General features: G+C 40.8%; 1 protein-coding gene across 6 annotated transcripts in view; it reads right to left on the bottom strand.

Moving 5' to 3' along the window:
- The window catches only part of PPP1R12A (protein phosphatase 1 regulatory subunit 12A), a 152,038-nt gene that overhangs the window by 64,734 nt on the left and 74,646 nt on the right, over positions 1-12,658 (bottom strand). For all 6 annotated transcript variants that reach the window (XM_089524040.1, XM_089524037.1, XM_089524039.1 and 3 more), the window contains exons 6-8: positions 12,121-12,195; positions 7,046-7,134; positions 6,678-6,835 (exon numbers count right to left, since the gene is read on the bottom strand). In XM_089524040.1, coding sequence (XP_089380166.1) covers positions 6,678-6,835; positions 7,046-7,134; positions 12,121-12,195 — 322 coding nt within the window. The remainder of the gene's footprint in view (positions 1-6,677; positions 6,836-7,045; positions 7,135-12,120; positions 12,196-12,658) is intronic.

Raw genomic sequence — 12,658 nt, 5'->3', positions numbered from 1 at the left:
AGGCATCAGAACCCATCTGAATTTGGAAGGTAAGCAGAGCCTTCCTGGCCAATATATGGTAAGAACACTGCCTGGGAATACTATGTGTTGTAGGCTATATTCACAGGAAAGCAATTGCAAACCACCTCTGAGTGTTTCTTGTCTACAAAAAAACCCATAAAATTCATGGGATTGTCATAGATCAGTGTGTCTTTTGAAGGCATATACAGTGTGCCTGCTTTCAGGCTCAAATCCCCACTTACCTAGCGAAACCCCCTCTGTGAGCTCTTGGTTCCTATATAATACACATACACATAAACACACACACATAATATGTGCCACTGCAATAGGGGGATTTACATCTGAGTAGAGAGCCAGGCTGTAGTGCCTTGGGCATTGGACTAGGACTCTGGAGACTAGGGTTTGAATCCCCACTGAGCCATGGAAACCTAATAGGTGACCTTGGGCAAGTGGCACTCTCTCAGCCTCAGAGGACGGCAATGACACACCCTCCTTTGAAGAAACTGGCCAAGAAAACTCTGGGATAGAGTTGCCTTAGGGTCGTCTTCCTTTCCAGGACTCTTCTTACATTCCAACCTTCTGTCCTGGAGTAATACCAAACCGTCCTCCATTCTGAGCATAATTAGGAAGCATGGATTTATATCTGTGTTTTTAACTTTTGTGTGTGTGTGTGTGTGTGTGATGTCCAACATTTTTGCTGGCAGGTCCACCATTTGAGTTGAAGGTTTGGCTGGGAAAAGAAACCCACTGTTTCTCTCTCTCTCTCTCAGTCGTCTCTCCTCTCTCTTTCTCCCCACTCCCTTGGTTGTTCCTCATTGGTCCAAAACCCTTGCCACCGGGCTCCCAGTGACCTCATGTGATGCAATGTGAGACCTTAAATGTGAGCGCAAGGACTCCGGCACTAAATGGATTCATATATAAATGTCAATTCATGCTTCTTAGTCCTGCTCCAAACGGAGGATCCTTTGAAATTCCTCTTGGCCAGAAGGTGCAAATGGAGGACATGCTCTTGGAAAAGAGGATGACCTCTGATCACCCTGACCTGGAGTCATTTCCCCAGTCTTTCAATTTAAATGATGGTTGTGAGAGTGGAGGAACACACTGATAGGTGTGTGGAGGGGACGGAGCCCCAAACCTTTTAATTTGGGTCCAACCCCGTAACCAGGGTGACCCGATGTCCTCACTGACAAGGAGGACAAAGCTCCCCCTTCTTTGGATATGCCTCACTCTTCCTCTTGTTGAGAGCCATTGGGCAGCAGTGGCGAATGTGGAGGAGGAAGAGGAGGATACCCATTCCCACTGGACCTGCTCCAGCTGCCCGCCAAGGAGGAGGAGAGGAGCAGCATGAGCACAGAGACCACCTCCTCCCCACAGTTGAAGTAAATTGACTGACAGCAGCACAAATCAAGTGGGAATGACAATCGTGTCAAGAAAGACATGAATTCATGGAATGATGAAATAATGTGCTTTCATAGTGGGAACTACACATCGGCCTGAATCGATTCAGAGACCCTGTGTCAATCTGAAGCCCAAAGTGATTTAAATGCAAGTGGGACTGGCCCCTAGGATTGGTAAGGGGGTGATGATGTTGAAATCTATCTTTCCAAGGTGTGGATATAAGCAAGGGAAAGTATTACAAGAGAGAGACAATGAGGGTAACACAGAAGAAAAGAAGCATGTCTCTATAACCAACTCCAGTATCAGCTCCAACCCCACCTACAATCAGTACCAACCCTTCCCACTACCAGTATGCAGCACAACCACTTTTCAGCTGTGTGACCATCAACTTGTTTCTCCACCCAATGTAATGAATAAAAGGTTGAAACAAGGCTTTGAACATAATTAGTTATTAAACTGATTAAAAAAAAAAGTGAACAGTTCTTTGTACACCAGAAAATACTCAATAGGATTGAACATAAATAGCAGTTTTCAATTCTTATTAGTTCTTAAAAACATAAATCAAAGCAGTAACAAGAGAGTGCTATTTTTCTTCAGCCTTTCTACTGAACTTGGCATATTTAATGTGTGTAGTGGATGATAGTTTCATTAGATGTTTATTTTGTTAAGAACTATTATAAAGCCCCCTTAAGAGCTGGGCTGAATGATATGAGTATAAAATTACATTCAGCAAATTTTTTACCATTTGCCGCACAATATCAGGTGACTAAAATGTACTAAGTGCTCAAAATTCCATATTAGACTCATATATGACAGGAAATCAAGGTTCTCTAGCCATGTACTGAAGAAAAATATACCAGTATATAATCCAAGGTAACTTTAAAACAACAATAGTAAAACAGGACATGATGACCTAAATCTAATTTTTAATCCCCATATCCATTGAATCTAAGGGAAATATGTTTAAGACATAAAGTTATTTAATTTTAATTTACCCAATGGATCTACTTTTGTTAAGATGAACTAGATTTTGAATGACAAAACCAAGTCAGGTTAACCATCCCTAATCCTAAAATCTAAAATCCAAAAACCTAAAAAACAAAAACAAAACACCTTTCTGCTGCCAGCTTCCCACTTTGGCCTTCAAGGCAGTGATGCAGTGCTCCTGCTCATTCGTCTCTTAGATCTTTAGTCTTTCTCTAGCACTGCATTTCATACACAGCACAAGTAGTAAACCAACAAGACACAAAACTAGAGAGAGAGATGAGGCATGAGAGAGTCATGAGGATCTGTCAAATGGTGGGAAGTGTGGATTTGTGCAGAGCACTATACAGCGTGCCTGCATTTTACGTGGGTGCATCATACATGGCTTTCAGCATACGCTGAAAGCCGTGCCAGAAGAGCCCCTTGAGCATCCCGGAACAAGTAATGAGGTGTGTGCTTGTGGCGTTCACGCACACATGCGCCCACACACCACCGTGCACCACAGGCACGATCCCCATTAGTTCCTATGAGGCTTTAGCATACGTTGATTTCCCCTTACACGTGGGGATGCAGAATGGATCCCTGCGTAAGGGGAAGGGTGCACTGTATGTGGATTCCCACCAATTCACAGATCCTCAAGTCTATCTCCCTCTGCCTCTCTCTCTAGTCTTGTGAATGCAGCTCAAACCACACTACTTACATCGTGTACCATGAATTGTGTATATGCAAAAAAGGCATTCCAAAAAACAAAACAAAATAAAAACCCAAAATACAAAAGATTTCTGATCCCAAGGAGATAAAAGGTTCTCAACCTGCAATAAAAGGATGCCAACATACAAAACCTTAAAGTAAAACCAGCAGCAAGGGTAAAACAGTGCAAAGATATAAAAGCATTATGACAAGCTCTAAGAAGCCTGGAAAAAACTTGCTGGTGCTAAAAAGATAATAATGTTGGCACAAAGTAAGCCTATCTAAGCAGGACAGAGGAAGAATCAGTCATGTAATGCTGCCACAGGGTGAACCTATCTAAGCTGGACAGAAGGAGCATAAGCCATGGAAAAAACAATCTTTTGCCTTGTAGTTACTCACTTCACTTCATCAGCTAAGGACACCCTGATATGAGTCACAGATTATACAGTATTTCCTGAGCTTTTAAGAGCTCAGAATGGGAGCAAACACTGTAGCTGTACAAATAATAACTGCTTACAAATTATGGGGAAAATCCATGCACTTGCACATATCAGTCTCACTAAAGAGTTGATAAGGTATGGAAACGGATAATTTGTGAACCCACCCACTGCTCTGCATATGTATTTTGATATGTTTTACCCTACCTTTCTATTAAAACACACGACCTAGGTAGGGGAAAAGATGGATGTGGAGAGTGATGAGTCTTCTCCACTGTCTGTTTGAAAAGGATATTCTGAGTTGCACTTTGATAATTGTACTAACACAATTTTCCAGGAAACTAAACAGTAATTTGTTGGCTCCTTCACTAGGATAAGGAAAATAAAGTATCTTAACCCTTCAGTTTTTCTCAATTCACTCAAAATTGCTTTCACTGAAATGTGAAACTTTGTATCACACAAGCATATGCCAGAACAGGCCTAATTAAAGTAGAATCTTTTTTTCAAGTATCCAACATTTAATTGTGAATCCACTTTAAAACAAGCAATGGGAAAGGAGGGCAAGTACAAATTTGGAACACAGAGATTCAGCTCCAGGGAAAAGCCTAAGTTCTCTAGCATGCCAAATAAAGTATGATGAAAGCCTTGTTGATATTTAAAAACCTCCAAGTTTACATAAATTAATTCTTGTGTCACAGTCATATTTTCCTGGCACAAGACTACATAGTAGCAAAAAAAGAAAAAAAAACAGTAATGAGAGTCATGTAACTCAAGAAACACTGAAATGAAAAGTCTGAAACTTTAAGCCATTTGTAGAAATCATTGGGATATATTAAAGCATGACCCTCCCGTTTACAGTATGCTATTTAAGCATGATAAGGGTTCATCCTTTGAGTCATTAATTTAAAATTAACCTTCAGTGTGTATCACTATAAAAACATAGGAGAACAGGGAGAGAGGAAGAAAGACAGAAGTCTCTGTTGTGCAATCACACTGTTGCTACCAAACTCGCTTTCAGAGCTCTGCAGGGTCAATTCATATATTTCCCTCATCTTCCAGATTTTAAACACATACACATACACATATGCACGCTCTCTCGTTCTCTCTCTCTCTCTCTCTCTCTCTCTCTCTCTCTCTCTATATATATATATATATATATATTGATTCTAATGAATTCAGTACTTAAGGATTTTCTATGTAGTTCATCTAAGCAATTTATTATATATGGGCAGGGTACAGACCATCAGAAAGAGGTGCCTCCCCGGCACCTCTCTTCGCTCTGCAGGAGCGCCGTAGCAACCAAATTGCATGGTGCTGCTGTGGAGCAAAAAAGGAGCACCCGGAAGCAGCTCCTTTTTGCAGCGCTGCTGCGACACCGCAAAGCACCAGACCCGGCGTGGTGACATCACAGCTGCGGCGCCCTGTCTGGAAGCAGCGCAGCTGCAACGTCACCGTTACACGTCCTGTCTAGTGGCCGCGTCACAGCTGTGGCGCCCTCATCACATGCAATGGTTGCCAGGAATGTGGGCGCTCCACCAACCAGGCAACCCTCACATGTGATGAGGGGGCAGCAAAGGCCTGTCTGTTCCGGGCCATGGTATGTATATAATTTATTTTGAATTGCCATTTTTGGACTGCTTTCAGTGAACTGGAAATAATCTGTCCTCTTACTTGGAGAAACAGGTATTCAGGTCACCACTATCTTCCAAAATGGGTGTACACTCTCTTTCCAAGTGAACTGAACAGTCCTTCCAAGCACATATTCCCTTTTTCCAATCTGCTCAATACATTCAGCACAAGAGTTCCTAAGGCAGCACTATCACTGCTCACTTACTCTTCTAGCTGCTTTGGACCCTAAGTGATTATGATTTCAATCCTAAGAAACAACAGTCACAACTTTTAGAATAATATATATGTATTTACTCTTTAAAGGAATTCAGCTTGTGCTACAAATTTGCTGCCTTCTCAGTCTGCGTGACAATTTGTGTAATCCTTGTTTCTCTCACAAATAGATACCATTCTTCCTATTTTGTATCTTCTACTGTATGGAAATAATATTTATTTTATTTTGACTTTATTTATATGCAATATCAATTACATTTCTATACCACTTACCGATGTACTATGCTGCCTTTCTCCCAGGCTGGGACCCAAGGTGGCTCCCATAACATATTAAAATGTTTACAATAGCAATAGCAAGTACATTTCTATACTGCCTATCAGTGCACGTAAGCACTCCCTAAGCAGTTTACAAAGTGTACGCTAACTGCCCCTACAAGCTGGGTACTCATTTTAGTGACCTCAGAAGGATGTAAGTCTGAATCGAACTTGAGCCCTTTTGCTGGTATTGAACTCGCAACCTTATGGTTTGTGAGTGAGTGGCTGCAGTACAGGCATTTAACCACTGTGCCACCAGGGCTCAAAAAGTTCAAAATAATTTTAAAACACATTCATATAGAATACTATAAAACTGATCAAGAAAATGTACCTAAGAATGTTTTGCCTGCTGGTGAAAAAAAAGCAGGGAGGGGGCCAGCCTAGCCTCCTATGGAAGTGAGTTCCAGAGGGTGGGAGCAGCCACTGAAAAGGCTCTCTCTCATGTCCTCACCAGGTGATTGAGAGAAAGCCTTCTCCTGATGATCTTAAAACTCTAGCAGGTTCATATGGGGAGATATGGCCTTTCAAACAGTCTGGACCTAAGCTGTGAAGGGCTTTATAGGTCATGACTAGTACCTTGAATTGTGACTGGAAACAAATCAGTAGCCAGTGAATGTGTCTACCAATATGCCTACGACCCTGTTCAGTTGTTCTGAGCATACAGATCCTCAGACTTAAAGTTGGCAGGCCAGCTGGTCAGCAACCATTTCGGTTACTACATGTGACAGAAGTTAAATTATTAGTTAACTCCAAGCCAGAGTAGTACTAGAGCCCATAAACTTGTTGGTGACTAATTTATCTATTTGATGGTTGCTATACAAGTAAAAACAACTTCCTTACTACCATAAACTGCTCCTTGGACATGCTCATAAACTCACATTTCAAGACACAATGAAACATAAGAAAAAAACAAGCGAGAGGTAGTTAAGCTAGTAATTTATCTTACAATAGTTGATTAAACTAAGATGAATTTAAATGAAGTGGCAGAGTGAAATACATGTTCTGTATTACCTGTTTCTGGTTCAGATTCTGAGTCCTCCTCATCCTCTTCTTCACTAGAGCAACTGGACTCATCTTTCTTTCCTTCCTCCTCTTCATCAGCTTTTTCTTGTTCTAGAGACTCAATGTTTGATGCATTCTTTTCCTGCTCAATGATCAAGGTCTCTTTGCTGTATTTTTGAAACAGTAAATATCTCATTACCATTTTTGAAAAATAGACAACTAAGCAAGCTGAAGTAGTAGCAACAAACATGGATTCAGGTGAGGTTACACCTACATCTGCTCCCTTCTATCATTCCCCAAGTACACTCCAGTTTAACCCTTTCCCATTTCAAACCACCCCATCAACCTAAAGTGTTAAGGTTACTTCATCTACTCACTTTTTAAATGGTTTTTGAGACTGATTATTATCCATGTTGGCTGTAGATTCAATCAGGGGAGATTTTTTTTCTTTTTTTTCACTATGAAGCTTTAAGAGAAATTAAGACTCAATTATATTTCTCCAAACATAGATCTAAGCATCAGACACATCCAAAATAAGCAAAGATTAGAGCTCTCACAATTCAAACCTTGGCCCAATATTAAAAAAACAAACAGCTTGCATCTTTCGACAGTACTTTAAAAACATGACTAGCAAGAATATGATTCAATTTTTGAACATTTTTGTATTAACAAGATTAAGAAGTAAGTAAACCATAATTAGCATGGTGCAAATGCCACATATGAAACTCAACGCCAAGGCAAATATTTCCATATCAGAGATATTCAAACCATCTCAGTGTATAAGGCACCTAAGAAGCATATTAAGGAAACAATTCCCTGGCCCTAGATGTACAACCAAGTGTTATTGTGGCTTCAATTTCTTACATATTTCAGTCTCCCACAAGTTTTCTATAAATGGAAGACAAATAGAAAGGAGGGAGGGAAAGAGGAAAGGACAGGTTGCATACCTGCAACTGTAGTTCTTTGAGTGGTCACCTGTGAACTCACACAAATGGGCTATTTGCGCTGGTACAGTGAATCAGTTGGAAACTTCTAGAACTATTATGTAAGATAACACTTAAGCCAAGAAAGGGAGAGTCCCTTATCAGAAAAAGACAGCAGACACTGAAGAACCTACTGTATTTAGGCTTGGACTAGAGAAACCCCTTGAGAAGAGAGGAACAACAGAAATTTATTGCGCTTGTAGTCATAAGATCACCAAGTAGATACATCTGTGTGCCGCCTCAATAACTTTATGGATGGTGAGCAGAAGCTACGTTAGTGGAATACTCTCCAAGCAGACAGTTTCAGTGATCGAGGCCAGATGTGTCACCTAACTGTTGTGCATGGTGACAATGTCTGGTTGGTACAGTAATCTGAGGTAACTGCTCAAACTGCACCAAGCCAAGTACAGAATTGAAGCAAACCATGGTTACCAGAGACTTGCCCATAACTTCAATACCACTGTGATAAGAGGAAACAGGGCGCACCCAATGATAAAGGAAGGCATCGTCATGTGACTTGCTCCAATGAATCCTGGAACAGAACATCTGGCACTGACTGTTTGAGGGTGAAGTAAATAGATCTACTAGTGACATGTCTCACTTGTGAAGGACTGCTTGTAATGTGCCTGGATGACATAAATCAGTAGACTTGCTGAGGGCATCTGCCAGGGTACTCTCACCTGAGAAATGTAGTGCTGAAATGGTATTGCACCTTTGTATACACCAATCCCACAGATGGAGAATTAACCAAATTAGAACATTTAGAGTATGTAGCACTCTGTTTGTTTAGGTAGGACATTACCAAAGTATTGCTTGTTTGTACATGTACTACCTTGTTCTGCAGCAGTCTCGATTGGTCAGAATCCATTCTGCACTATTCTTGAGAATCTGATGTGGACTTTTTTTTCCTTGAAATCACTTATCTTGCACAGAAAGTCCTCCATATGGGCTCCCTATCCCTTTCAGGAGGTATCTGTTGTGACAGCCATTTCAGGATGGAGAGGAAGGCCATGCCAGACTGCATGTTGTAAGGACTGAGCCACTTGGCCAGGGATCAATTCAAAGCTTTCAGAATGGTAAGATAACAATGTGGTGAGTCCATGAGTGGGTTGAAACAGGACAGAAACCAAGACTGCAGGGGATGCATTCTGAGGAACGCAAATGGTGTTACCGAGGTTGATGATGTCATATACATAAGGAGCACCTGGATCATTCTTGATGACACTTTGGTTTCCCCCTGCAGATCAAAATAAGTCAGGAGGAACAGTTCTATCTTGCCCAAAGAGTGAAGGCTTTGCAATGGGTAAATGATCCTACATTACGGCCCTCTTCAACGCACAAAAGACAGTAAGAGTGCTCATCTCTTTCAGAAATTTTAGCTCCACAAGTAGTACACTTTTTGAAGAACTCTGAGCAAGACATTATAAGCAGTTCAAGGAAAAACTGTTATCTAAAGTCATTACCAAATACAGACCACATCAAACCAGAGATATTGGCAAAGCCAAGTCCGTAATTCCAAACAATAAGCCATAAAACAGTCCAAGCGAGCCAAATGGAAGAATAAGGCCTGGTACAGATGGGCAAAAAGCACCGGTATGTGGGCAAGGTGAGGGCTGAGCATCTCCACACTCACATCCCTCCTCGCGCTTCCCAGGTGCCATCTTTGCGTGCACCCGTTCAGATGGCACACACAATGACGACATCCCTTTGGCGCAGTGCCCAAACAGTGCAGTGCCAAAGGGGCATGATCAAGGTGCCCGGCATCGGCTATGGTGCCTCTTCAGAGGCACAAAAAGAAGCCGGAAAAACCAGCTCCTTTTTGTGCTCTGCAGAGGCTGGATCGGTGCCAGGGCATGCATCTGCCGCAGCACTGATCTGGGGCAGAAAGGGAAGGCGTCCCACTGCCCCTTCCTGCCCGTCTGTACCAGGCCTAAGTTACAGAAAACACAAACGAGAGATGAAGTCAAGCAATCAAGCCAACAGATCATGACAAAAGATACAATAAATAAATACAAAATCTCTAGCTGTTACTTCCATGCTGCTGCTACAGCAGAAGAAAAGGAATTGAGGGTTTAGGCAGTAATCAAGGGAATAAGGCACCCAAGAGTAGGTGGGATTCCCTCAAAAAACCTTATATAATAGCTCTAGAACAGTGATGGCGAACCTATGGCACGCGTGCCAGAGGTGGCACTCAGAGCCCTTTCTGTGGGCACATGTGCCGTTGCCCCAGCACAGAGTTTGCCAGAGTTTGTTACTAGAAACCCAGAGGGACACGGCACTTTGTAATAAATAAGTGGGTTTTGGGTTGCAGTTTGGGCACTCGGCCTCCAAAAGGTTCACCATCACTGCTCTAGAAGTTTCAGAAAAATGCACTGTGCAGGTGAGAAAACCCATTTGTGTGAGTTCACAGAGACCATGAAGAAGAGTGGAGTTTTTTTGTTTCGTTTTGTTTGTAACTGACAGCTTTAGTTTCCAAGCAAAGAATGACATCACCCAGGCTCTCCCATCACATTGTTTGGGGTTTTGTCTTTCTTGGGGAGCAGGAGCAACTCTCAAGGTTTCTATAGATCCAAAAACAGATTGAGAAATACTACTAAATCGAAGATGGCAGCTCAGTACCAGTTGCACAGAGGATTACAGACACCAAATTCCTGTCAGATATAAGGAACTCCACTGAGTCTCCACAACATGAAGCAAACTTCTCCAGCCATTTATTTGCTATCTAACTGATATAGGGAGGGCATAACCCCTCCTACTAAAGACAGTGCATATTGGCAATCCATAACAGGAGAGCACAAGTACCACCAGGCAGCCAAACTGTACAGCTGGAAAAGGGGGCTGATCTTGCCACCAGTGCTGCCTCCTCTCTTTCTCTCTCTCTCCCTTATAAAAATAGAATAAGAGAACATATGTCTCTCCAGAAGTTGCAGAGCAAAACAGAAAGCCACAAAGGGGCAGCTTTAGGCCACTCCTGCCAAAAACACATTGGGATCATGGCAAACACACACTGTGGCCCTAATCTGCCCTGAACCTGGCCCAAAGAATTGAAAAAGATCTGCTCCTATTTGGGTCAGGAAAGAGTTAGTTTTGCTGCAGCCGCAGGCAACTTCTGGGTGCTCTGGCAGTGTGCGCCATATAAACACTACACCACCAGAGTGTCTTGAAGTCTCCCATGTCCAGGTGGCCGGCCGGCTGGCTTCCGGATGTCTCATTTAATTCTACTGCACTGATCAACAGATTGATTTATATTGATTTTTTTCAATTATACTTAGAAGGAAAATATCCAAAAGCTTCAAAAAGCAAGTGGAAGCTCCACCTTTGTTTTGAGATGAAGTATTAGTACAAACCTGAAAGCCACAACAACCCATAATTTGAAAAACATCTTGGAATTACTGAGCTACAACTCCCAGCATCTGGAGGATCTCAGGTATTATAATCTAGAAAATTAACATTTCCAAATTCTGATCTGAAATAACGACATGAATTTACATTTTTTATCAGTTTTGTAATTGTAACAATATTGACATTATAGAATATTGGAGGAAGTGAAATGTTTTGCACAAAATCCATCATCAGGAGATTTCTGATATACTGGGTTTCATTCACCATCAAAATTAAATTAATACAGCAATAAAAATACCATGTGTCCAAATAAATGAATAGCAACCAGAAAGCATTCTCAATTTACTGAAGTATTTAAAATATTTTTAAATTTCCTGACCACTAGGGCTCTCAAAATGATGTACTTTGATGTGCATGTAAGATATACTGTTATAAAACATTTTAAAGCCAGGTTTTAAAACCAAAGGCCAGCCTAATTAGTATAAAATTTGTGTTCTGTATTAACATAGAATTGCACGAAAAGTTTTACAGGACTCAACTTGTGAACATTCAATAACTCTATAAAATGTCTCAAAGAACATTCAGAAGCATGCACATTCACTTTCCTGAACTGAAATATATGAAGGATGCAGTGACTGCTTTGCGCTGAATCACCATCAGCCTTTCTATGTAGTTGTTATTTTAGATATGACCATCCCAGTGTAATGTCATTAATAGCTTTTGTAGGGTTTTGTTTCCGATATAAGCCAACTGATATTTTAGAGATCTTTGCCATAATTTTTGAATGTGTTTTGGTTTCTCTGCACATAATGAAAATCCTACAGTACTGGTTACTGTTTATGTATCTATATAATGTAACAGAAATTTGTTGGTTAAGGATGCAAAGGACTCTTGTTCACCTATTCCGAAATGTGATTACGTACATATAAAAACAAATAGGAAACAGAAGAGTCGAACTGCAATTCCCAAAATCTTCCACTAGAGATCTATGGCTTGTAATACTGCATAGCTGCTAGGATTCAAGGTAACTAATACTAAGAAGGTAAAACTATAGTGTTTTGATTTAGCTTAAGGGTGTTTCATAAATGAACCTACAAAACTTTTCTTGCAGTACTAAAAGAGCTTACCATATTTTGTTTCTTTTGCAGTTCTTCTAAATATCTTAAAATATCTTCATCAGCCACATCAAATGCAGTTTGACCCTGAAGGAATAATAAGCAAGAGATGAGATTATGACAGAATTCTACTAGTCATATAACCATATAGGGAATAATCACACCCAGCAGACTATTTAACAGCCAGGACCAATGCAATGAACACAGGTCCACCATTTTGTATATGCATTGTTCAAGTGAAGTGGCAATTTAAACTTGTCCTGCATTACACCATTTTAAAATTTTGTAAAGCTAAACCATTTAAAAATACTCTTTTAGCATTTAGTTAATAAGTCACCCATTAAACAAAACTAAACAACAAATAAAATTGGAGCCAAATACTGTTTGCAAAAATCTTCCTTGTGTCACAGCCTTGTAATTCACTATGAACTTCAAAGTCACAGCAAATGCTTATTCTATATTATTCAGACAACTTTTGTTTATGGGAGATTTCTTCAGGTACTCTCCCTTTAACTGTCATTTGTGTCTGAGGATATTTCCATGAACACTG

This window comes from Sceloporus occidentalis, unplaced genomic scaffold (genome assembly GCF_023333645.1).
Source record: "Sceloporus occidentalis isolate IW3139 unplaced genomic scaffold, rSceOcc1.0.p SCAF_5, whole genome shotgun sequence".
NCBI lineage: Eukaryota > Metazoa > Chordata > Lepidosauria > Squamata > Phrynosomatidae > Sceloporus > Sceloporus occidentalis.
The sequence above is the reverse complement of the archived record's forward strand: the minus strand, read 5'-3'. Positions and strand labels throughout refer to the sequence as shown.